General features: G+C 48.5%; 1 protein-coding gene across 6 annotated transcripts in view; it reads left to right on the top strand.

Annotated features, from left to right (window-relative positions):
- The window catches only part of POC1A (POC1 centriolar protein A), an 81,087-nt gene that overhangs the window by 28,042 nt on the left and 26,147 nt on the right, over nucleotides 1-26,898 (top strand). For 3 of the 6 annotated variants that reach the window (XM_054482941.2, XM_054482939.2, XM_054482942.2), the window contains exons 8-9: nucleotides 2,843-2,911; nucleotides 5,547-5,645. In XM_054482941.2, the coding sequence (XP_054338916.1) occupies nucleotides 2,843-2,911; nucleotides 5,547-5,645 (168 nt within the window). Of the gene's footprint in view, nucleotides 1-2,842; nucleotides 2,912-5,546; nucleotides 5,646-15,364; nucleotides 15,607-17,924; nucleotides 17,980-18,554; nucleotides 19,186-26,898 lie in introns of those variants that run through there. The other 3 variants (XR_008501685.1, XR_008501688.2, XR_008501686.2) reach the window with 2 other exon arrangements.

The following is a 26,898-nucleotide window of genomic DNA, read 5'->3' on the forward strand; positions in this document are numbered from 1 at the left end:
TCATTATTAAAAAATTCAAAGTAGGCCAGGTGCGGTGGCTCATGCCTGTAATCCTAGCATTTTAGGAGGCTGAGGAGGGTGGATCACTTGAGGCCAGGAGTTCAAGACCAGCCTGGCCAACATGGCGAAACCCCGTCTCTACTAAAAATATAAAAATTAGCCGGGTGTGGTGGAGGGTACCTGCAATCTCAGCTACTTGGGAGGCTGAGGCACAAGAATCGCTTGAACCCAGGAGGCGGAAGTTGCAGTGAGCCTAGACTGTACCATTGCTCTCCAGCCTGGGTGATAGAGCCAGACTTTGTCTCAAAAAAAAAAAAAAAAGGTTCATGGCCGGGTGCAGTGGCCCACATCTATAATCCCAGCACTTTGGGAGGCCAAGATGGGCGGATCACGAGGTCAGGAGATCGAGACCATCCTGGCTAACACGGTGAAACCCCATCTCTACTAAAAATACAAAAAAAATTTAGCTGGGCGTGGTGGCGGGCGCCTGTAATCCCAGCTACTCGGGAGGCTGAGGCAGGAGAATGGCGTGAACCCAGGAGGTGGAGCTTGCTGTGAGCCAAGATCGCGCCACTGCACTCCAGCCCGGGCAACAGAGCGAGACTCTGCCTAAAAAAAAAAAAAAAGGTTCAAAGTAACGGAAAAATGACAAAATTTCTAAGAATCAAGTGAAAGTTACTTGAAATTACCTCACACCCCTCTGTTAACCCCTTGGTGACTGTCCACCTGAAAGGGTATCTGAGTGATGGATGCCCTGCCCCATCCTGCAGTCAGGCCCTGCATGAGCAGGGACCACACAGCCCGTGATGTCTTACACTTGGGATTTCACCCTCACTGATGTTATTGGGCATTGTTCCCCTGTTAGTGAAAGTGGATCTATATTATCCTGGTTAATGGTGGCTTAGGATTCCCAGGGCTGCTGGGAGTGGGGCATTCCTGGGCCCTTGCAGCTCTACCTGTGTGAAGAAGGCAGGAGGGCAGGTGTAGGCCAGAGGCTTTGTCTTTGTGTCCTCTCAGGCTTTGTTCCCTGCACTTGGACGTGGCACCCTTAGGAAGGGTAGTGTGGTTAGAATGTGTTCCCCAAAGTTCATGTATTAGAAACTTGATCCCCAGTGTGGGGTTGTTGGGAGGTGGGGCATAATGGGAGATGTTTGGGTCATGAGGCCATGCCCATATGTATGAATTAATGCCATTCTTGCAGGAGTGGGTTTGTTACCATAGGAGTGGGTTTCTTATAAAAGGATGACTTTGGCCCCCTTTTCTTTGTCACCCTCTCTTCGCCCTTTTGCCGTGGGATGACTCAGCAAGAAGGCCCTTGCCAGGTGCTGGCCCCCTGATCTTGGACTTCCCAGCCTCTGGAACTGTGAGCCAATACATTTCTGCTCATTATGAATTACTTAGTCTCAGATATTCCATTATAGCAACAGAAGTGGACTAAGGCAAAGGGTCACCGCACAGACTGTCCTCTCAGGATTCAGTGGGTAAATGCAGGTGCTGTGCTCTGAGCGCCTGAGTGCTCGATGTTCACCAATGTTGTACTCGCTTTTTTCATCAGAGGTGTTATGAGCACCTCTGAGAGGAAGAGCTGAAGGTGGACTCTGGAAGCATGGGTGGGCATACTCACTGCAGTCCAGTGTGTCTGAGGCTGAATGGCACCTCTCAACCTGCCTGTCTCTCTGGGAGACAAAAGCTGCCTTCCTCCGTGGACTCGAGGGCCCTTTTCCCTCCCAGAACTTGGCTGATCTTTTCTGGCATTGAGTGGAAGGCGCCTCCCAGTGTTCCTCTCACTGATGAGTCAGCTGTAGATGTGCTGCCAGAGCCCATCTCATGGGCAGTTGGGGCTCTTGCCACTCCCTGCACTGGTCTGGGGGGACTGAGGTGGACTTGGTGACAGTGGCTGTGCTGTCTTCTAGGAGAAAACCTCTTTTATCTGATTTTGCTTGGGAATACCAGGTACTGGCCACAGTAAAAGTTCGACTGGGAGGAAGAGATGGTGGTGGCTGTGGTCATGGTGTCATAGCTAAACAGATCCTTACTCTGAGCACCTTTCTGGGATGGATTTTAGGTATGTGGGGAAGAACCCTCCTTTACTAGGAGATCATGCATCCCCCATCCCCCCCGGCCTGGACTGCTCTCCAGCCCTTGGAGTGCGGCCTGGCGTGTGCCTGGCATTCCCTTTCAGATGGTCACGCAGACCTTCAGCATCTGGGAAGCCAGAGCGGGCACATCACTACCCATGGCCTGAACATAAGAAAAGTGAATGCACATTAGAGAGACGTGTCACGTTGCTCTGCTGCCCAAGCACCTTTGGAAACCTCCTTCCTGTCACCTGTGCCCTGAACTATGCCCTGTCTGCTTGAGCCATTGGCTCTTCCTTGGAGATCCCTATTTCTCTGGTCAGCAGCTGTGCAGTGTTGGGGAGATGTTGGGTGTTAGGGTTGGTCTGGGTCAAAGGGACCAAGTTCTGGTCTCAGTGCTGTGGCTAGGGTGACTCAGTTCATCTCTCTGACCTGTGGTTTCTTACTGGGAAAGTGGGGACAATGAGGCCAGCCCTGGAGGGCTGCCAGCGCAGACTGTCCCATTCACTCATCTCTGTCACCCACATTCTCATAGTCTGGTCTTGTCCCTGTTGTAGTGCTCAGGAACAGAAGCCTGAGCGGTGGCGCTTGCACCTGGCTGCAGGCAGGCTCCTGGGCTACAGGTTACGGAGGACTGTGGGCTGAGTGGGCTCTCGGTCCTTTATCCTGCTGCTGCTTTCATTCAGGAATGTCTTGTTTTCTTCCTGTGCATTTAGAATGGAGAATGACCTTTGATGTGTGTTATTTTTTGTTTGTTCTGCCAGGGACCAGCCACCACTGTTGCCTTTTCAAGAACGGGGGAGTATTTTGCTTCTGGAGGCTCTGATGAACAAGTAAGTAAAGAGTAGTCGAATGGAATGGTGAAGAAGGGAATCTGAGCTGATTTCTGCTCAGAACCAAACAGGGTGTTTGAGGGATGGGCTGGGTTTTGCCGGCTTCCTTGGTGGCTTTCAGTGACTAAAAAGGCCCTGATGGAGCTTGGGGTGGGGGTGCCCAGATCCGGGGCCCTTGCCACCCCAGGATGGGCCTCCTGCAGGTGCCGACCTCATGGCCGCGTCTCAGAATCCTCACTGCTCAGGCTAGCGCTTAGTGGAAGGAGGCTGGGCTATGGTTGTTGTGAAAAGTTGGTTTTTTAGTTATTTTCCTGATTCCAAATAAATAGATAATGATTATTATTAATATGATCTTACTTTAGGCCTGGGAATATGGCCAATGTGACAAGAGCTTCATACCTCATTTAATTCTCGTGACATCTCCATGTGGGAGATGAGGCCCTCTCATCTCCCCATGCTGTAGATGAGGAAACTGAGTCCCAGCAGATGCTAGAGCTGGGGCAAGTACTGGAGCCTGTCTCACTTCAGACTCATTCTCCTGCCCTGGGAGTCTCTGCTCTGTCATCTGCTGCCCTTTGCTCTCAGCCCCCTTGGATACTGTTTGAGGGGTCAGCATTTTCAGTATTTTTGGCTGCAGAGAGAGGACATTGTGAAGAGGTCCTATCCCACCTTATCACCCTCTGTTCTGAGGTTTCAGCCTGTCAGCCCTGGTGCCTTGTGCCCTGACTGCTAACCACCAATGACCTGTCTCCTGGCAGGCACCCTACTTCTGGGGTCTAGTCCAGACCCTGGCACTGGGGAGGCCAGGAGCACTGAAGAGTCTACCCGTCAGCAGTCTTTCTCCAGTGTCCGCATGGTCCTCTTGTCCAGAGAACCACAGCCCCTGATGAGGCAAGGAGGAAAGGGTGGCTGTTCTGTGCCACTGTTGACCTGATGGATGGCCGAGAATGTTTATTCCACTGCTGCCCAGTCTCTTAGCTGTGGCTGCTCAGCCTAGAAAAGTCCTATTGGCCTATATGAGTCCTGGTCTCAGCCAAATCTACCAATTTTGGTTGAGTCTCTTCCAGTAAGGCAGAGGGTAGTTGGAGGCTCTTTGACCACAGCCTGGATTAGAGACAGCAGGCATCTTCCCACACCAGCACCAGTCCTGCTGTAGCAGACGAGGGAGGAGGAAGGCAAAAGTGACTCCTGAGCCTTCCCTGAGCGTGAAGCCTGGCTTATTGCTTAGAAGACAGGGAAACTGGTAACTTCACACAGTAAATAGAGTCATGGTAGAATCAACTGACGTAGTAGGAGAGGCAGCCTGGTGGAAAGTAGGTCCAGCAGCGCTGCCATCAGCTCCCAGGCTGCCTGTTTAATATCTACTCTGAGCTTTTTCAGAGTGACATTGGCATTGTCTATTTGCATTCATGATAGCCACTCTACTGTTAGGAATTTATTCAGCAGTTAGATTTGCAGTGACATGAAGACCCTGTAAACAAGGGTGTGTGTGTGCTAACGTTCTGTTTGTAAGGTGATATGTGCACGACCCTAGACGCCATCCATCTGGGAGACGAAACAGTGGAGCTGCTCAGACAGTGGTGAGGAGCCTCCTGAAGAACGAGGCTCACAGCTGCGTCCTGACAGACAGAGATGGTGTCCAGGGCATATGGAGTGTTCATCGTGTGTGGATACGGTGGTTTTTCTGTGGCCTCAGGTGACCACTGGCCACACACTCCCCAGTTCTCTTGTGACACCCAAGCCAGCCATCCTGAAAGTGGCCCTGGAAGCACACCGTCATGCATGGCCAGCAGCCTCCAGCAGGGAGCGCTCTTGCTCCCCAGCCAGGTGCCTCCCTCAGCTGTGTTCAAGGAGCTGAGGGACATGGTCCTGCTGATAGGAGGACACCCGGAATAGGACGTGTTTTTCATGGCTGAGTTAGCCTTGGGATGATGAGTGTGTTGCTGAGTACTTCCTGTGTGCCCATGTCCACCAGGCTGTCTCCTGTGAGCCTCACAGCAGCCCCATGAGATGGGAACTAGGCTCATCCCCGTCTCGCAGATGCGGGAACTGAGGCACGAGGTTGAGTCCCTTGCCTTGGGCCATTCAGTAAGGAGTGTTCTGGCCTGGAGTCCATGTGTTAACCACTTCTCACAGTGTAACAGGCCAGGCCACCGCCCGCAGGAACTTCTATTTTAGTTCAGAGGCAGATGATAAACAATGAAAAGGGGATTAAATAACTCCCTACTCTGATGCTATGAAGGAAATAAATAGAGGGCTATGATAAACATTCACAGAAAGCCTCTCTGAGAAGGTGGTGCTGTTGAAGCAGACACTTCAGCCTGTGAAGCAGCCAACCCCATGAAGCTCGGGCCTGTGACACCCTAGGGAGATGAACCAGCAAGTGTGAAGGCCTGGCGGTGTCATGCTGTGGTAGTCCATCCTGGTCACATCCAGGTCCTCTTGAGGCCTGTCCACAAAGCCTGCTCCCCAGGGAGGTGGGGTAGGTCCCAGAATTGAGTTGGGGTGTCAGGTGGGGACCACTATCCCACCATGGCTCAGAACTTTGGGCATGGCCTCTGAGCCCATTTCCTCAGTGAAGGACTGGCAAGGGGATTTTCTCCTCCTGACTTGGTGTGCCTGTTGGTTTTGACAGGTGATGGTTTGGAAGAGTAACTTTGATATTGTTGATCATGGAGAAGTCATGAAAGTGCCGAGGCCCCCAGCCACACTGGCCAGCTCCATGGGGAATCTGGTAAGTGGCTTGGCAGGCATGTCCTGAGCTCTGTGACTCTGGTGGGCTAGGTCATGGTGAACAGCTCTGGGCTTGGAGACGGTGAGCGAGGAGGTTTAGGCCTGTCTCGGGAAAGGGACCCTAGTAAGATCTTCTCATTTACCAAATACTTTGGAAGTTGTGGTGCTTTGTTTTCCATCTAGAGTGAACAAATAAGACACAAAGAGGGTGTTACAGCAAGCTGCCGGGTGCCCCAGGCCTGTGCCATTTTGTGGGAGCGTGTTTCCATGGCATATGCTGCTGTTTGATTGAGGCCTTAGGAGGCAAGGGACCTGTCCCATACTGAACCCTGGGTCACAGGACCCAAATGTGGGGCTCCTAGAGGGATCAGGGCCTGAAGCCACACCTGGGACAAATGGGAAAGGCCCAGCCCTGTTGCTTTCACTTCCCTCCCTTTTTTTTTCTAACCATGGAGAGGAAGTTCCTCAGCCACAAACCATTTTTAGGACCTCTGTTCGTAAAAGAATATTCAGTGTTCCTGAATTTAAATAGTTAATATTTTTGATAAATATTTGGGGGAAAAAGTGATAACTGATACAGTCTCATTAAGGTCATATTCAGCTTGGGCTGAAATAAATATTAAAGCCAAGGTTGTGGAACCTTGAGGGTTTTAAGCTCCTATGGCCACAGGCTCTTTAGATGACTCTCCGTTGGACCATAGAGAGAGTGCGGCCTCCCCCACATGGATACCGGCCCAAACAACAGGAAGCGGCTCGCCCAAGGCCTCCAGCGAGTCAAGGCTGGGGCCCAAAATAGAACTAGGAAGCCTCCTGAGTCTATCCTGGGGCTTCTGTGGCTGCAACAGATAGACCCTCCATCTCCCCACCCCAACACACACACATGCCCCCTGTTTTGTGTCCTGGGCTGCCTCTAGGCATTGGCCCAGTTGGGATTTATGGTTTTTCTTACAAGTGTTGCCGTCCTGGCTGGTCTCTTGGCTGTCCTCTGTACTTGCTAATCCATGGCCAGTTTTCAGCTTTTGGGTTTGTTGGGGGATGACTGGGCCGCATGATGCACTGTTTGCTGCCAGTTCATCTTCCACCCAGAAAGGCATTTCACACTGCAGGGTTGAGGCCCCCTGGGACCCAGCAGACCTCTAGGTCCCTGCCCTCTTTCCTGTGAATCCCTCTCTATTAGGCACTTCTGGTGAGCCGCAGCCAAGGCCTTTTATGCTCGCTACTCTGCTTATTCCTTATCTCATCAGAATGAGTGGGTAAATATACTGCTCAATTCACAGATGAGACACCTGGAGCTTAGTCACCTTCCCCAGATGCTGGACCTGGGGGCCCACCAGGCTGACGCCTCTGAGCAAAGCTAGAAACTGCAGGTGGCAGAGGACTGCTGGCTGCTTTTCCCCATTTCAAGGGAGGGCACTGACATCTGCCGCTTGGGAATGGTTAATATCTACCAGCTTGGGGAGAATCCCATGTTCTTATAGCTATTAGGAAAATAACTTGGATGAATTGCTTCTTGTTCCTTTAGTCCTGGCTCAGCAATGGAGTATGGAGCACCTTTGCTTCCCAGAGCTGTGGGTGGGGGATCCCAGCATGGCAGGATGGGGCATGAGTGGGTGAACAGCTCGGCAGTGCTTAGAGCAGCCACTTGTTCCCATGCTATCTACAGACTCACGTTGGAGTTGTAGTCACAGCTCTGTCCACTGGCCCTCACTGCGTGGGCCTCAAATAGGGGAAAGGGTGTGGGTCCTGGGGTCAGATAACTGGTTCTGAACCCTGGATGTGTGGCCCCAGGCAAAACACCTGGTCTTCCCAAACCAACATTTCCACATGGTACCTGAATACCCCCATAGGCAGGCTCTGACGAGAGCTTTGAGACCCCCACCAAGTGACTTGTTAATCCTAAAATCATTCTTGGTTCAGATCAGACCTCTTTCCTTATTTGTCATAAGCCCCTCTGAGACCCTGAGTGGATGTAAGTCCTCTTCCAGACACACTTTCACTGACACACACATGCCATATGGTGTCAACCTTCAGGACTTCTCTAATCTGAGGACTCCCAGGCCAAGAGGAGAGCTAGGTTTTTAGTTTGTTTTGCCTTGTTTTATTGAGATACATATATATATAACACAAAGTTTACCATTTTAACCATTTTTAAGTGTACAATTTGGTGGCATTAAATATATTCACAGTGTTGTGCAACCATCACCGTCTATTTCCAGAAGATCTTCATCTTTCCAAACTGAGGAGAGCTACTTTTTATAACACTGTTCAGTGGTTCAGTTTTCTTCTGAGATAGGAATGGAAGCTGATGAGTGTGCTCTCGCCCTTCTTGCCCAAGGGCTTCCCTGGCACTGAGACCGTATCTGGGGACTGGTTCCATGGCTGGCCAGAGTGACTCAGCCCCATAGGGAGCCCAGGAGCGCTGCAGCCATGTCTCAGGAGCTTGTGAGTCCGATGAGCCTCTGTCCCTCCAGCACTGTCCATGTACTGGCCTTCCAGTAACCTAGGGTTTCTTACCCTCAGCACTATTGATATTTTGGGCCAGATCATTCTTTGCTGTGGGGGGCTGTTTTGTGCATTGTGGGATATTTAGTAGCATCCTTGGCCTTTACTCACTAGATGCCAGTAGCATCTTCACCCTCCCACCAACCCAAGTTGTGACAACCAAAAATATCTTCTAGGCCAGGCATGATGGCCCACACCTGTAATCTCAGCACTTTGAGAGGCTGAGACTAGAGGATTGCTTGTGCCTAGGAGTTCAAGACCAGCCTGGTCAACACAGCAAGATCCTGTCTCTACAAAAAAATTTAAAAATTAGCTGAGCATGGTGGCACTCCCCTGTAGTCCTAGTCACTTGGGAGGCTGAGGCGGAAAGATCACTTGAGCCCAAGAGTTGGAGGCTATCATGAACTATGATCATACCACTGCACTCCAGCTTGGATGACAGAGTGAGACTCTGTCTCTGAGAAAAAAAAAAAAGTCTTCTGATGCTGCCAAATATCCCTCTGGTGGGCAGAATTGTCCCCAGCTTAGAATCACTGCAATAAGTCTTGCCTCAGCGGGGAGCCCAGAAAAGAAGCTGACCTAGCAGTGGGAGGAGTGTGGGAATGTGTCTGGAGATGGGGCTGTCTTAGCAGTGGGAGGAGCACGGGGATGAGGTGGGAGAGGCCCTGGGCATGCGGATGAGGACTGCTACTCCAGCAGCCTTGAGTGTGAGGACTCTGTTCATTTGGGCCAGATTTGAGCTCCCACCAGCAGCAGCAATAGTGGCCCAGGTGTCTCAGCCTGGGTTTCTAACAGAAGTCATTTTGTAGGAATCGTGTTTGGTCTCAGTCTTCTGGAGGTGATGGTAAACAACCAAAAAAAAAAACCTTTTGCCTTTAGCAACTACTTGGTTTTCTTTTTTGAGACGGAGTCTCGCTCTCACGCTCAGGCTGGAGTGCAGTGGCGCGATCTTGGCTCACTGCAAGCTCCGCCTCCCGGGTTCACGCCATTCTCCTGCCTCAGCCTCCCGAGTAGCTGAGACTACAGGCGCCTGCCACCACGCCCGGCTAACTTTTTGTATTTTTAGTAGAGATGGGGTTTCACCGTGTTAGCCGGGATGGTCTCGATCTCCTGACCTTGTGATCCACCCTTCTCGGCCTCCCAAAGTGCTGGGATTACAGGCGTGAGCCACCGCGCCCGGTCTGGTTTTCTTCACTTAAAAATTGGAGAGTGTTTTTGCCTTTCCTGACTAAAGGCTTCCTTGGCTCTGGGAGAATATCTGGTCAGTGGTTTGGTGGCTGACCAGTGTGGCTCGACTTCTCAAAGAGCTCATGGGCACCATAGCCATGCCCCAAGAACTCATGAATCTAATGATCTTCTGCCTACATCAGCTCTGTCTGCACCCTGGGCCTCAGGCCCTGAAGCCTTGTGAAATACTCCTGGGCATTTGGGGATTCTAGGAAGCCCATCGGGCAGGTGTAGGTGTTGAATTCCTCACCATGCCCCCATTCCAGTGTAGCAGTCGAAAGCCAGAGGGGCAGACCCTGCATGGACCCCCTACTTTACTTACCCACTAGCAGACCACGGCAAGGGCAGCCCTGTGAGCCTATGATGGTCCTTCTGCCCAGGAAAACCCCCTGCCCATGACCCTTTCTCTAACTGCAGTACTTCAGCTCTCAGATCTTGGAATGAAGGTTGTCCTTGAGCCCACTCTGAATAGAGCTCTGTTCACTGCAGAGCTATTTTCAACCTCTGGTTGAAATTCACAGCTTATTTTTAGGCACATTTCATGTTGAAAAGCAAAAGCCATTTCTCATCCATTCAGAATGAGAATAATGGGTTCCATTTTCCCTCTATTCTTGGCTGAGTTGTGCATGAGGAGGGATTTCAGGGCTTGTGGCTGGGGAACCTTCTCTGCTTAGAAGCTTGCAGATGAAGGATTCCAGGCCATGCTCTGGGCTGAGGGTGGACAGAAGCTCCATGTTTAGCCTTGTGACATGCTACAAGGCTGGGGGAAGGTTGGAAGAGCCACTTGCAGGCAAATCAGCACCTCCCAGAGGGGCTTGAGGGTGGGCAAGGGATGGGAGCCCCTGGGAGTTGTCTGCATTGGGTGCCCGTGCTCGTGTTTTCAAGGGTCTAGTGCTTAGCTCTGTTCCTGCCACAGCCCTGGCCCCCTCTACTCTTGTCCACCCTCTTGCTGTCTGTTCTTTGGGGCCTGTCCCTGAGGCATAAAGACCCCTATATCTTGGCTGACCTTGAATTTAACACCTCCCAAACCCCTGCCACTATAGGACGGACTTCTGCTCAACCACAGAAGCATTTTTTAACCACTTTTTAAATAGCAAAAATGCATTTGCTTGATTGACTTATTTTTGCCCTCCTCCTAAATGTCTGAGGGCCCATTATGCAATGGGGAAGAAAGGTTGCGCTGGGTGGGGTGGGAGGAGAACACAGAGTTCTAGGTAATTCAGTGAAACGGGAGGAAAAAAACCCCACTTTCTGAGTTCTAAGGGTTGGCCGCTCTCCGGTTCACACATTAACCTTGAGTTCTAGGGCTGAGTGCTTTTCTCCACTCACCTCTCAAGATCTCATTTTAAGGAGGAAAGTTCATCTGTGGTTAAGAGCCTGGGTTCTAGCTTCCAGCCAACCTGTGATTAAATCCTTTCTCTACCCTGCCTGGGGTGCGGCCCTAGGAAAGTGGCCAGACATCTGTGAGGCACGGTTTTCTCTTCCGTCATTTGGGGAGAGGCTGGGCCCTCCTTCGTGGGATTTCATGTGTGGTGCATCTGCCTGGCACATGACAAGTGCTCATCAAGCTTTAGCTATTTTTTTTTGTCAGGGTCTCGCTCTGTCACCCAGGCTGAACTACAGTGGCGCATTTGTGGCTCACTGCAGCTTCAACCTCCCAGGCTGAAGCGATCCTCCTGTCTCAGCCTCCTGAGTAGCTGGGACTATAGGCGTGTGCCCCCATACCCAGCTAATTTTTTTTTTTTTGAGACAGAGTCTTGTGCTATCACCCAGGCTGGAGTGCAGTGGCGCGATCTTGGCTCACTATAATCTCTGCCTCCCGGGTTCGAGAGATTCTTGTGCCTCAGCCTCCTGAGTAGCTGGGAATACAAGCGTACACCTCCACGCCTGGCTAAATTTTGTATATTTAGTAGAGATGGGATTTCACCATGTTGGCCAGGCTGGTCTCAAACTCGCGAGCTCAGGTGATCCACCTGCTTCGGCCTCCCAAAGTGCTAGGATTACAGGTGTGAGCCACCGCACCTGGCCTAATTTTTAAAATTTTTTGTAGAGAAAGGGTCTCCCTGTCTTGTCCAGGCTGGTCTCAAATTCCTGGGCTCAAGCAGTTCTCCTGCCTCTGCCTCCCAAAGCATTGGGATTATAGGTGTGAACTACCATGCCTGCCCCACCAAGCTTTAGCTACTTTAAAAAGGGTTCTTTTCCCCTCCCTGACTGAAAGCCAATCCAGGAGATTATGTGTTCAAGACTTGCTGGGGTGAGGGACAGCGGGCAATAATGGGAGCACTTCTAATTTTCCATGTTGACCCCTCTCTGCAGGTCATCGTAGTGAGGGCCAGTGAGGTTTTTAGACCCTTGCAGGCATCAAAATTGTGTTTCCTGATGGCAGACCCAAGTCCTCTGTGCTCCCAGATGAGAGAGCAGATCTGTGAGTAGGTGGAAACAGACTTGTCCTTCTGCCACAGGATTCCTCAGGACAAGATGCCCAGAATCCCCAGAGCCTCAGTGCTTGAACTGTCCTCTGGAAGAGGGAGCTGGGTCAGTTGAGAACATCTGAACTGAGCCTCATCTATGCTGAAGGATGGCCTATTTCTTCTACCTAGTTCCTCTGATACTAAGAGTAAAGCACCAGCCACCTCCTGTGCCTGTCCTTCAGCTCCCACATTTCCGTTTTTGGGGCACTGCCACAGGGGTGGGCTTCACTTAGGGGTTTGTGGGACCCTGATTCCTGGCCCAGAGATTCTTGGCACTAGATCCTCCCTTATGCTTTGGATCTGGGGGTCCTGGGTGCCTGTGGATTTTTAAGATCTGGGTTCTCACTCCAGGTGCCTTGCCTGAGGAATTAGAGGGTTGGAGAAGCAGGGAGAGGAGACCCATTTCCACCTCATCTGCCTCATAGATTTTTAAAAATTATTTGTATACATTTCAGAAGTACAAGTGCAGTTTTGTTACCTGGTATATTGTGTAGGGGTGAAGTCTGGGCTTTTAGTGTAACCATCACCCAAATAATGTACATTATACTGGTTAAGTATTTTCTCCTCCCTTGCCTCATAGATTATGTGTTAGTCTGCTCAGGATGCTATAACAAAATACCATAGACTAGGTAGATTATTAATATAGAAATTTTATTTCTCACAGTTCTGGAAGCTGGGAAGTCCAAGCAAAGCACCAATGGGTTTAGCGTCTGGTGAGGGTTTGTTTTCTGCTTCATAAATGGTTCCTTCTCACTGTGTCCTCGCGTGGTGGAAGGGGCTAGCTAGATCTCTGGGGTCTCTTTCATAAGGGCACTAATCCAAACCTGATGGCTCCACCCACATGACCTAATCACCTCCCAAAGGCCCCACCTCCTAATACTATTACTTTGGGGTTAGGATTTCAACACAGGAATTTTGGGGGACACTAGCCCTCAGAACTTGCAGCAGATTTGCTTCTCACTTGGGAGGACTTGGGTCGCTTAATGAGAACACAGATTTATGGTTTGGCATTTGCTTTCTGTAGAGGGGAGAAGTGTGGGTTCAAGGGATTCTTAGCAAGAGCGGTGTTGTAGGTGATTGGAGCAGGAGTGAACCCCAGATTTATATGTCTTAGAGAAGAGCCTCTCCCTTTTCCACTTGACCCCAATCCTGGCACCTAATTTTTTCAAGACCATTAAAGTTGGTAGGATGCAGTGACTCACGCCTGTAATCTCAGCACTTTGGGAGGCTGAGGCAAGAGGCTGGCTTGAGCCCAGGAGTTCAAGACCAGCCTGGGTAACGTAGTGAGACCCCCATCTCTTAAAAAAAAATACTATTAAAGGGAACTATTGGCTTTCTGCCTGCTGCAGGCAAGTCAGAAGATGCCCAGGCAAGTTACCCAACTTGGAAAAGGCATGGCTTCATGGGGCCCAAACCCCCAACGCCTCAAGCTGCCCGTGCCCTTGGGCTCAGGGCATCTCTGGGGGTCAAGATGTGCCTATTAATGTGTTGTGGCTCTCGCTTTGCTCACACCCTTTGGCTGAATAGCTGGCATTGCCCACAGTCCTTTTTATCGGTGTGAATGAGAGCTTGGTGGAAATGGCAAAGCAGACCCTCTTCTAAGGGGCACCATTCCACCTCGTATGGCTATTGTGGGGCTTTGCCGGGGCCAGGCTTTATGGGATGACTTGGGAACAGTGGGGACTTTCTTTTTCATGTTTCCTAGGACTTACCAGGTGGCCCATCTCTGGCTCCTGGGGGAAATTCATTCCTGCCCCCTATGCCACACAGAGGAGGAACTTTGAGCCCAGAGGTGACCTGCTGGTGAATAGCCTGGGCCCCAGCCAAGTCCTTGTCTCTGGGATTGAAGTGCAGGAACACTGATAAGAGACCCCTGACTGGAAAAGAGCAAGGGGGAGTCTCCTCATTTCTCAGTGGGAAAAAGGAGCCCAGCATCCTCACCCCTGGGACAGATAACCGTGCCTTCCCCTGTGTGTGTGCACGTGCATGCTCGTGTGTGGACCCGTCAGTGCTACTTCAGGGTCTCCTGGTGTCTACATTCCCACAATGTTCTGTCAAGTGCACCTCGCTTGTACTCATTCGTGTAATCCCCCTGCAGACCCTGTGGTTCCAGTTCTGTGGGGCATCTCTGGATTACATGGGATGTACTGGGGCTGGGCACAGCATGGGGGATGTCAGGGATCTGGCTAGGCACCTTCCTGGTATGAGAACAGGCAGCTTACAAGCATGTCTTTCCTGGAAAGGATTTTCAGGCAGCCCCACTAGGAAGGTGGAAGGTGGATACTAGAAACTTCTGGCTCTGGGAGCCACTTCAAGAACTTAGTTGGCAGTAAGAGCTGTGCTGCCCCAGTGTGCTGGTCTGAGCCGAGGCTGGGACCCAGCCTGAGGTGGCGTGTCTCCTGTAACCTCACGCAGGTTGTCTCAATTCTCTGCACCCCGATTTCTCCCCAGCAATCTACATTGCGCCCTTTGTGCATTTTTCATTTCATGGGCTCACTCTGCAAAAGACCTTCCTGTAGAAGAGAGGCCACAGCAGCTTTTGCTTTGGGTGGCAGAGGCCTCCAGATAAGATGCCCCCTTTCATACTCGGGTTGCATTTTCCTCCACCTTTATCTCAATAGAATTCGTGGAAAGTGCTCTGGGTTTCTTAGTTTCAGTGGGAAGAGAGTGGATACTAAAAATAAAGAAGATTCAATATTTGTTACCAAACTACAGGTTTTGTTTTTTTTTGTTTTTTTGTTTGTTTGTTTTTGTTTTTTGAGACGGAATCTCTCTCTGTCACCCAGACTGGAGTGTAGTGGTGCGATCTCGGTTCACTGCAACCTCTGCCTCCCGAATTCAAGCGATTCTCCTGTCTCAGCCACCTGAGTAGCTGGGATTACAGGTGCACACCACCACACCGGCGAACTTTTGTATTTTTAGTAGAGACAGTGTTTCACCATGTTGGCTGGGCTGGTCTTGAACTGCTGACCTCAGGTGATCCACCCACCTCGGCCTCCCAAAATGCTGGGATTGCAGGTGTGAGCCACCGTGCCCAGCCCCAAACTACAGTTTTTGTACAATGTTTCCTGCTTGAAACAGAGCACCTTTGGCCAGTGGCTGGTGAGTAATGTGGTGTTTGCAAGATCCAGGAGCACCAAAGATGCCAGTGCTCCTGGAAGTGGGGCCACCCAGGCCCAGGGCAGGGTCCCAGCTCCTTTTTCTTCCAGAGGCTACCACTGACGTTATTGCTAGGTACATGTTAAATAATTACTATGTTTCCCATGAGGGAGGAGTTGCCTTTGATAAGCATGAGGACAGCATTTGCAGAAATCCATTAGGAGATGCTAGCTGGGCTTCCCAGGCAGTGATGGTGAAGAGACAGGCCTTTTAACATTTGACAGTTATCGTAGTAAGCCTCCTGCAGTGGTTCTCAAACTTTAGTGTGCCTCAGAATCACTCTGAGGGCTTGTTAAAACACAGCTTGCTGGGCCCCATACCCAGATTATCTGATTTAATAGGGAATTCACATTTCTAACAGATTTCTAGGTGATGCTGATGCTGCTGATCCAGGGACTCACTTGGAGAACCACTGGTCTTTTGGAAAACAGTCTAGCCTGTTGTGACCATGGCATCCTGGGCAGGGGAATTAAGGGAAGAAGAAAGTCTCTTTATCTTCGAAGTTTCTATGACTCGTCGTGGGTACAGCTTGGGAGAGGCAATCAGAAAATCAGTGTCCCTCGCAGCCCACTGTAGTCTGCTGCTTTCCAGAAGAGGAAAAGGGTATGACCTTGGTTCTTTTTTGTGTGTTTGTTTGTTTGTTTGTTTGGTTTTGGTATTTTTTGAGACAGTGTCTTGCTCTGTCACCCAGGCTGGAGTGCAGTGGCGCGATCTTGGCTCACTGCAACCTCCGCCTCCTGGGTTCAAACAATTCTCGGGTCTCAGCCTCCCGAATAGCTGGGATTACAGGCATGCACCACCACACCAGGCTAATTTTTTGTATTTTTTTAGTAGAGATGGGGTTTCGCCATGTTGGCCAGCTGGTCTTGAACTCCTGACCTCAGGTGATCCACCCACCTTGGCCTCCCAAAGTGCTGAGATTACAGGTGTGAGCCACCACGCCCAGCCAACCTGGGTTCTAATCTCAGTGCACCGTTTAAAGAAAGCCCAGCCAGGCTTGGTGGCATGCACCTGTAGTCCCAGCTATTCAGGGCTGAGGCGGGAGAGTTGCATGAGCCCAGGAGTTCAAGGCTGCAGTGAACTATGATTGCACCACCGCACTTCAGCCTGGGTGACAGTGTGAGACCCTGTCTCAAAAAGAAAGAAAGCAAGAAAGAAAGTCCAGTGCTGCCCCGTGGGCCCTTTAAACCCAAAGGCATCTACCAAGGCTCTGTTTACAACCAGACAGGCAGGCATGTGGTTTTATTACCAGCTGAGGACGTCAGTAGTAAGGAAGATGGGACTCGCTGTGGCTCTGCTGTGAGCCTCTGTCAGCCCTGTTGTTCTGTCCCGGCTTCTGTCCTGCCCCTTAGTACTCCTGCCATTAGTCCAGTCACCTATTCTTGAATCTGTGTTCTCCAGGCCACCTGTCTCCTGTGTTATCCTTGGTGTCTCCCTTGCTGTCTTGATGTCCTGTCTCCCACTTCTCACCCTGCACATGTGGATGCCTAGGCCAGCTCCCATCCTCCAGACAGCCTGCTAGGCTTTAGGGAAGCAGATGGGTGAGAGTCTCTGTCTGAGCTGAAGATGGCTTGGGTGTATATGGCTTAACATTTGAACCCCAGATGAAGGTCTTATTTGCAGAGCCTCTTTTTTTTTTTTTTTTTTTAATTTTGAGACGGAGTCTAGCCATTCTTGCCTAGGCTGGAATGCAATAGCGCGATCTCGGCTTACTGTAACCTATTCCTTCCGGTTCAAGAGATTCTTCTGCCTCAGCCTCCTGAGTAGCTGGGATTACAGGCACCTGTCACTACACCTGGCTAATTTTTGTATTTTTAGTAGAGACAGGGTTTCACCATGTTGGCCAGGCTTGTCACAAACTCTTGACCTCTGGTGATCTGCCTGCCTTGGCCTCCCAAAGTGTTGGGATTACAGGCATGAGCCACCGTGCCCGGCCTGCAGAGCCTCTTGAAGAGGTGCCTCCAGGTAGCAAGAGCAGAGACAAGCCCTGAAACAGCGATTAGGGTAGAGGTGGCAAGGTTGGAGTGGAAGCCAGAACTCCCTTCTCTGAACTGCCCCTTGAGGGGCTAATGGTGTTTCCTGTCACTAGAAAAATTCCCATCCATTCTAAAAGCAAGTAGGTTCCTCTTCAGAGGAGAGTTGCATGATATTGAGGAAGGAAGGCCTATTTAATGACTTAAACCAATGGGAGGTGTGTTTTCAGACATCCAGGGAAAAGCATATTAAGACAATCACAGTATCAGGAAGACAGAGCAACCTGACTCAGGAATTCAGACAAAGGCTGGAGGCCCTTGGGTCCAGCTCTGCGTGCGTCAGTACACATTTAGCATATAAACCCAGGCACACACACTCCTTTGAGAGCTTCGTTATCTCTCTCGAGAGTTCCAGAACTGTTTTGGGTTTTCCTTTTACCCTGGCAGCCAAAGCTTGGGCTCAGGTTATTGGAGATTCCACATGTGCGTGTGGGGAAATGAACCTGAGTCACAGGACAGAAAGTGGAGTCTCAACACTGTGATGCTTTCCTACAAGGCACACATGGCTCCAGGCAGAGCCAGGCTGCATGCCTTGCAGGACCTTTTGCTTCACACACTGGGGCCACTGCTATGACGCTGCCTTTTTGCCGATAGTGATGACAGGCAATCTAAAGCCCCATCATCACCTCTCCACAGGAGAGCCCACAGAGGCCACAAGAATCGTCTTGTAACAATTGTTTGCTGCAAAGCAGAGAAGGAGGGCTTTGGCATTTAAGGATCTTTCTTCCCTTTTATTTTGTTCTTTTGTTTTCATTCTATTTTTTTAAGCTCAGAAACCTGAAAATGAAATAAATGAGCCACAGGTAGAAATAAACCTGTCGCTTAAGTCTGACTGATTTTTGGGGCCACCATTCACTGCCCCTAGTGTTGTTGCTCTCACCCTTATAGTCTCTTTCCAGATGGCACCTCCTCCATGCAGCCTTCCTTGGGAGGCCAGCAGCTGGTGAGTTCTTCCTGCTCCACCTTCCCGGAGCACTCTCCTACCTGGAGCAGCCCCCCTCTCCTGTTGTCTGTTATTTACAGACCTAACTTTTCTCCCTGGAGGGCTGGGGCCTTGCTCTTGCCATGGTGCTCAGTATGTGTCTGGCACATAAAAAATGCTCAGGAAGTCAAAGCATTCTCACGTCTGTGGGCAGCATAAGTTGAGTGTGTGAGGCTAGAGGCGGGCTGTCTTTCCTTTTGGCATTTTTGATGGTCTCAGACTAAAAGAAGGAAGCTACCTTCTGGCCTTATTTGTCAGTTTTGGGGGGCAGATGACATGGGGTGGTGTGGGCAGTGGCGGGGCAACAGAGGGTGGCAGAGTCTACATGCCTAGATTAGAAGTTTCAGAACTTCTTTTCATTTTAAATGGAAAAAAACCCTTTGTGGTTTATATTTTCCAGATTGGACAGCAGCATTGCCATGTGGTGTAAGGGTGTTGGATAGTGCTTGTGTTTATGTTCTTATTGGTTGCCATGGAAAAAAAAATCAGAATAGATGGTTTCCATGGAGATTATCTTACAATTAGTTTCTTTGAAGGTCCGGACATTGCTGCAGGATTCGCTGAGTACTCGTTGCCATCAGGGGCTTTCTCTGTGGCAGTGCTAAAGGCTGGTCAGAACATTCCGTGGACTTAGACAAAGTCATCTGCCTCCTATGCTTGCAAATCCCAGGACACCAGAGTGGAGGTGATCATGTGGCTGAGCTTCCTCTTGGAGTCCCACTCGCCTGGCCTCAGCTCCACAGCTCCTTTCAGTCACCAGAAAGGTTTTTTGTTTGTTTGTTTTTTAATTAAACAAAACAACAGAAAAACCTTTGTATTGTGGAAATTTCAAGCTAGCACAAAAGATAAAATAATGTAACAAACCCCATGTACCACTCACCTAGCTTCAACATTCTGCTAATCTCATTTCATCTGTTTCCCCCACATTTTAAGGAAGAGTTTGAGTGGTTTTAAAAATCCCAGATATATCATTTTTTACTCCAAATAAGGCCATTTCTTAGTTATATAATAGCAGTGCTCTTATCACATCCGATGAAATTAATAGTTCCTTCATATCAGATATCTAGTCCACATTCACATTTTCCCACATTGTGTCATTGTTCAAATAAGGATGCGGGAAGCTTTGAGAAAACCCATGTTCTCTGCTCCCCCTTCCCCGACCCATGGTTCTGGTAGACGATGTAGCTGAGGGGGCTTTGGCCTGGAGCTGTCTTGGGCTTGGGGAAGCGGGCGCGTCTGGGCTCACACCACACTCCTGATGTCCTCCAGGAGAGTTTGGTACTGTGAGCTCCTCGCTCCTTCCTGGAGGTGGGTCAAGCACAGGTGGGCCAGCTACTGCTAGCTATCTTGGGCCAGGCATCCGCTGGGGGGCACTGGCTGTCTTTGAAGCCTGCAGGGGGAGGGAAGGGAAGAGGTGATGTAACCTTGGTTCATAACAGCTGTCTGCGACTTCATTTTCCAGGAAAGGAGAGGCTGTTTGACCCCCTGGGACACAGCCTTCTGCAACTCCTCCCTGGGAATCGTGGGGCTGCTGGTGGAGGGCTCTGGCTGATCTGCTCTGGTGGCTCTGAGGGCTCTGGTGGAGGGCTGCTGCTTCTGCGGCTTGGGCAGAGCCAGTCCTGTTTATCTATCTTGGCAGGCTTTGCTCGTGTCCTGTGATGCTGCACAAAGTATGAATTACGGAGCTTGGGAGTGATGCCTGGGGTGTGGTCGGTGGCTCTAACACTCTCCATTGAACTAAGTGCAAGGAGAGTTTAAAATAGCCAGCCTTTGTTCCGAGGTTTTAAAAATTCAACTCCAGTAGTTACAATGAGCTGTCTTCAAGTGGATCTATAAATAAACCGCTACTGTTCCTCTTTGTCACTGAGAGCTGTGGCATCTCCCAGAGATGTCGGCTCTGCCGCTCGTCTTCATTAGATGCCTCATCTGTGGGGCAGCTGCAAGTGAAGCTGACACACAGAGTTTGTAATGACAGCAACACATTCCCTTTCAAAAATCCACAGTCCCCAAAAATTAACTACACAGGAAAGATAGTAACTTTGCATTGGAAAAACCTGGCAGAGAGGTCAGTGTCACCACTGATCAAGGCCAACATTCCCTGTAATAAGCCCTTCCACGTGAACCCTGTGATACTGTGCACATCACTTTTCTGGTGGTGTCCAGCATTTATAACCTGAATCTAATGATAAAACCCAAGTCAGGGAACATTTGAGAAAATAACTGATCAATATTCTTCAGAAGTGTCAAGGTCATGAAAGACAAGGGAGGACTAAGGAACTGACACAGATGGGAGGAGGCTAAATACATAATAAATGCATCAGTAGGATTCAGGAACATCAGGATCTAAGGACATTAGTAGAAAAACTGGTAAAGTTCAAATGGGGTCTCTATTTTGGTTAATGGTATTGTCACAGTGTTAGTTTCCTGGTCTGATCATTGTCCTATGGTTATGTAAGACATTAACACTGGCAGAGGGATATATGGAAATTCTCTGTACTATTTTTTGCAACTTTTCTCCAATTCTAAAATTAGTTCAAAGCAGTTTAATATAAAAGAAATCTACAGTCAGCACTTGGGCTTTATCGGAATCCTTGATCTCCCTCCCAGGGTACCTCGGTTCAGGTATGTGCTGTGGGAGGGTAGGCATTTTTGTCTCCAGGTAGCGGGTAGGTAATCCTAAGATACTCAGCACCAGCTCATATTGAGCCCTTGGGAGTGTACGTGGAGCTGAACTGAACCAGAGCCGCCCTCAAGGAAGCAGGTGTGTGTTGCAAGGGAATGCTCCCACACAGGTGTTGGGCAGGGCAGGTTGCCTGCTTGCCTATGTGGTGGTTTCTGAGGATGCTCCAGAGGTGCATCTGCTCCGGGAACTCCAGAACAGACTCAGCAGGAGTGTGGGCCTGGCCCAGGATGGACCTGCTTCCTCCTAAGGCTTCCTAGCCTCCACCATGCAGCCCTCCCGCTCTGTGTTCCTAAAACTGGCTCCACTTTGCTGCCCCCCACCCTTGTGTGCATTTCTCACTGTAACAAGTGTGATGACCTGGAGGGCTCCAGCCCCTAAAGGCTGGGGTTGTTTTCCAGCCCGCTCTGAACCCCTCCAGGGAAGGAACCGCACGTGCCAAGGCATGTTCTTGCTGCTTCCTCACTGCCTCTACTGGTTTGAAGTTACTTAGCCGTCACCTCCCTGCTTCATCTCACTCTCTTCTTCCTGGCTTCCCTCACCTGGTGTGTGTCACTTCAGTAAGATAGACCTCCCAGATCAACTTCTTCCTCCTGGGGGCATGTCGGACACCAAATAACTTGCCATTTCTTGCCTATCAAGGCAATCCTTTCACTGTTTTGAAAAATCACACCTTTGTGTGGGGGAAAATTCTTGGAAATGCTTGCAGAGAGAGGCTGGGGAGTCAGCAGATTGATGGGGGTCAAGCCCAGGAGTGGCCATCACAGCCCTGGGGCAGGTCCTCCATTTTGCCATGGGCCTGGGTGAGGAGAACAGAGTCTTGGTTTGTGCATACAGCATCTCCTACATGCCCAAGGCCTGCGAGCAACACAGGTGAAATAGGATGACAGGCACCTGTGATCCCTGCCTCAAAGGGACTACTTTCTGAGAGGGGACTGGGAGATGGCCTGTAGTCCTGGGAACCAGGTGGTCCTGGTTCTGTGTGTGACAAGGCCTGGAATCCAGGGGTTGGTCAGGCATGCAGATTCCCCATCCTTCATTTTAGACCTATCCCTCAAGCCCTTCACGATTTTTATTTTATTTATTTATTTAGAAATAGGATCTCTCACAATGTCACTCAGGCTGGATTATAGCTCAGTGCAGCCTCCAACTCCTGGGCTCAAGTGATCCTCCCACCTCAGCCTCATGAGTAGCTGGGACTACAGGTGCATGCCATCATACCTGGCCCCTTCACAAGTTTTAGTCCAAAGGACACCATGTTGGTTTCCCATAGGCAGGGGCCTGAGGTCAAGGGGTGGCTCTGAGGCCTGACTGTGATCTGTAGTTGTGGAACATCTAATTTGGTTTTGGAGGTTGCTGTGTGGACTGTGGACCTCCAGGCCCCATGTCTCTGAACTTTCTTTTTTTTTTTTTTTTGAGACGTAATCTCGCTCTGTCACAGTGGCGCGATCTCGGCTCACTGCAAGCCCCGCCTCCCAGGTTCATGCCATTCTCCTGCCTCAGCCTCCCAAGTAGCTGGGACTACAGGCGCCCGCCACCTCGCCCAGCTAATTTTTTTGTATTTTTAGTAGAGATGGGGTTTCACCATGTTAGCCAGGATGGTCTCGATCTCCTGACCTTGTGATCTGCCCGCCTCGGCCTCCCAAAGTGCTGGGATTACAGGCGTGAGCCACCGCAACTGGCCTGAACTTTCAGAAATGACCTAGCACCTGCCCTACTGACAGTCTGGCATGGGGAATGTGAAAAGGCACCCTGCATGTTCATACCCCCTAGACGAAAGCCAGTGGTGGGACCAAACCCCACCCTCATGCTCAGGCTGCCTGGAGGCAGGACTGGCAGGACTGCCAAAAGTTAGATGGTTTTAGGAAAGCAGAATTTCTCTTGGGTTCAGGGCTATGTTTGGAATCAGAAGTTTCTTCTCCTGTTGGATTCTAGGCCAGAACCCTAAATTACAGGGCAAATAAGGCTGTAGTGTATCTAGTCTGCAGATATGTGTGGTGATTTCAGTACAGGTTTCTTTTGAGCTTTGATTTGAGAAAACGCCCATGCCTTTCCTCTTGAGAAGATGGACATGAGGCTGAGTCCAAGTGAGCTTGGTGTGTTCCCTGCTTCCCTCCCCATGGGCAGGTTTAGCAAACATGGAGGTAGACAGACATGGCTGCCTGTCAACTTTTCATGAAGGCAAATTGTCAAAAGTTCTGAGGCCAGGACTAAGAAACATCTGTGTCTGTGAGTCTCCTCATCCACATTTAGCAGGCTGTACAGTGAACAGTCCAATCAAAGATTCAGTTGAAAAGATTTAATCATGGGGGTGTGTTTGTGTCCATTTCTTCCAGTTTTGCCCAGGGCAGCCCTGCTTTGGAAATGTAGTGACGTGCCTTGGTTTTCAGTGAGCAATGGCCAGACATGCTGTTCACCTGGGTCTGTACAGGAAGGGTGAGTGAGATAGTCCAGCTCTTGGCCCCAGGTCACCTTCTTCTCCCCTCTCTTGCCTAGAATCAAGCTTTGGACTAGTTCCTGGACGCTTTTGTTTATTACAGAGTTTCAGTTTCAGGAGCGGGCTGGGCAAAGGGCATGGTCCAGTGTTAGAAATTAAAAGAAAAGTAGAAAGTTCCACCTTGAGCAGGTGTTAAGAATTGTCCATTTCACCCCCTAAGAGGGGTGTGTTCCATCTCTGCTCAAGCTCCAGCCTGCTGACCAGGTGTGTGCAGACCTTGCTCCTGACTGCCAAGCTGTGTACAGACTCCTAAGCAGCGGAGGCCTGACACTCCATGGACTGCATGGCTGCTGCTTGGGAGACCCTGCCTGGGAATCTCTGCTGCTCTCTCGAATTCCACTGGGAAACTGGGGCTTTGGGAATTGAACTGCATTGAGTTATGACTCTGTCTTTGCATTTGGAAAATGTAATTCCCAGACTGATGGTGGACCTTGTGGGCCTCACCTGGGGTCTTCAGCCTTGGGTTTGGCCCATTGGTAATGCCCAGTGGAGAGCTGGTGATTTTCACCTTGAGGGCAGAGTGGCAGTGATGGATGGTGTCAACTGTGTCCTGTGATGGGTAGGTTGGTCCCCTAAGGACATTTTAGTTGTAACCACATGTTTTTTGTTTTTAGTCAGGCTTTATAATTTATGAATAGTAACATTCACCATTTTAGAAAGCGAACAGTTCTCTGAGTTTTGACAGATACAGTCATGTAACCACCACCACAATCAAGATATAGAATCTTTCCATCATCCCAAAATGTTCTCTTTTGCCTCTCTGTAGTCAATCTACTCACTCCACTCCCAGCCCCAGGCAATCATTAATCTGCTTTCTGTCACTATTGATTAGTTTGTATTTTTTAGACTATGATATAAATGGAATTATATAGTTATGTATTCTTTTTGGTCTGGTTTCTTTCACTCAGCCTAATTATTTTGAGATTGACCCACATTGTTATATGTATCAGTAGTTAATTCCTTTTTATTTAATCAAATGGATATACCACAGTTTTGTTTTGTTGGTGAGCATTTGGGCTATTTGCAATTTTTGGCTATTATAAATAAAGCTGCCATGAACGTTCATGTACATATTTTTCTATGGAAATATGCTTCCATTTTCTTGGGTAAATACATAGGAGTGGAATGGCTGGGACATATAATAGGTGTATGTTTAGCTTTTTAATAACTGTCAAACTTTTCAAAATGGTTATGCCATCTTACGTTCGTGCCAGCAGTATATGAGAGTTCAAGTCACTCCACCTCCCTTCCAACACTTGGCATGATCAGTTTTTTTAACCTTTAGGCTATTCTAATACGCATATAGTTGTATGTCACTGTGGTTTTAACTTCCATTATCCTAATGATTAATGATGTAGAGCATCCTTTTTAACAGTGTCTTTCAAAGAGCAGAAGTTTTGGATTTTGAAGAAGTTCATTTTATCAATTTTTTCTTTTATGGATCATACTTTAGGTGTCATATCTAAGGAATATGCCCAACCCAAGGTCACAGAGATTTTCTATGTTTTACAGGAAAAATGTGTTATCAGTTTTATAGTTTTAGGTTTTGTTTTTTGTTTTTTATTTTTATTCTTTGAGACAAAGTCTTGCTTTGTTGCCCAGGCTGGAATGTGTTGGCACAATCTCGACTCACTACAACCTCTGCCTCCCACGTTCAAGCGATTCTTCTGCCTCAGCCTCCCTAGTAGGTGGGATTACAGGTGCCTGCCACCACATCTGGCTAATTTTTGCATTTTAGTAGAGACGTGGTTTTGCCATTTTGGCCAGGCTGGTCTCGAACTCCTGACTTCAGATGATCCACCTGCCTCAGCCTCCCAAAGTGCTGGGATTACAGGCATGAGCCACTACACCCGGCCTTATAGTTTTAGATTTTACACTTAGGTCTATGATCCATTTTGAATTAGTTTCTGTATGTAGTGCAAGGTATGTACCGAAGTTCATTTTTTTGCTTGTGGTTACTCAGTTGTTTAATCAACTGTTGGAAATACTAACTTTTCTGTACTAAGTTGTTTGTGCACCTTTATTAAAAATTAACTGGCCAGATACTGGTCTAGAGTTTCTGGATTCTCTTTGTTCCATTAATCTACGTGTCTATCCTTTTACCAATACCACAATGTCTTGGTTAATATAGTTTTAGACTAAGTCTTGAAATCATGTAGTGTGATTCCTCTAATTTATTCTTTTTTTCAAAATTGTTTTGGCTTTTCTAGTTCCTTTGCCTTTCCATGTAAATTTTAGAATCAACTTCTTGATGCCTATAGGTGATTTGGGAGGAAATTGACATCTTTACAACATTGAGCCTTTAATATGTGAACATGATATATCTCTTCATTGGTATAGGTCTTCAATTTTTCTCATTAGTGTTTTGTAGTTTTCAACATACACATTTTGCACATATGTTGTTAGATTTATACTTAAGTATTTTGTAGTGTGTTGAATGGGAGCCTCCCTGAAAGATTGTCTACATCCTAACCCCCAGAAACTGTGAAGATGACTTTACTTGGGGGAAAAGATCTTTGTGGATGTAATTAAGAATCTCAAGATGAGATCGTCTTGGATTGGTGGTCCTAAATTGAATGACAAGTGTCCTTAGAAGAGCCACACAGAAGAGAGACACACAGAGAAAGGAGAAGAATGCCATGTGAAGACAAAGGCAGAGATTGGAGTTATGTAGCCATAAGCCAAGGAATTATGGAGCCACCAGAAGCTGAAAGAGGGAAGGCAGCATTCTCCCTTAGTGCCTCCAGAGGAAATGTGGCCCTGCCTTGGTTCAGACTTCTAGAACTGTGAGAGAATTAATTTAGATTGTTTTACGCCATCAAACGTGACAATTTGTTACAGCAGCCCTAGGAAACTATTAATAATATATACTTCATGTTGTTTTGGTGCTATTGAAAAGATAATGGCCAAGAATTTTCAAAAAATAATGAAAGGCATCAAACCATAGTTCCAAGAAGCTCAGACAAACAGCAAACAAGCTGGAGAAAAACAAAACAAAACAAAATCCTAGATGAGTTATATTAAAACTTCTGAAAACCAAGGATTAAGAAAGAAATCTTGAAGGTAGCCAGAGAAAAAAAGACATATATACGTGGATCAAATGTAAGAATTATGAAGAATTCTCATGAAACTATACAAACTGAAAGAGTAACATCTTTAAAGTTTGAAAGAAAAACTGCCAACCCAAAGTTCTGTACTCAGCAAAAATATTTTAGAAATGATGGGGAAATAAACACCTTTTTTTCCCCTCCAGACAAACCAAAACTGACAATTTTTTTACCAGCAAATTTGTATTATAAGAAATATCTAATTTCTCTTTCTTCTCCTTCTAGGATTCCAATTGTGCATGTGTTAGAGACAGTATTGTCCTGTAGCTTATGGAAGCTCTGTTCTGTTTTATCCCTCTGTGTTTCAGTTTGAGGAATTTATCTATCTTTAAGATCACTAATTTATTTTCCCATTGAGCCCATTATAGCCATACTTCTCTGTTACTGGGTTTCTTATTTCTGTTGTTTCCATTTGACTCTTTCTTGTAATTTCTGCCTTTCTGCTGAAATTCTCCATTTGATCATGTGTGTTATTCAGTAGAGCCTTTACCATATTAATCATAGTTATTTTAAACTTTGTATCTCATAGTTTCAACATCTAGGTCATCTGAGTCTGCTTCTACTGATTGCTTTGTCTCTTGACAGTGGGGTTTTTT

The sequence above is a fragment of the Pongo pygmaeus genome, chromosome 2 (assembly GCF_028885625.2).
Source record: "Pongo pygmaeus isolate AG05252 chromosome 2, NHGRI_mPonPyg2-v2.0_pri, whole genome shotgun sequence".
NCBI classification, from domain to species: Eukaryota; Metazoa; Chordata; class Mammalia; order Primates; family Hominidae; genus Pongo; species Pongo pygmaeus.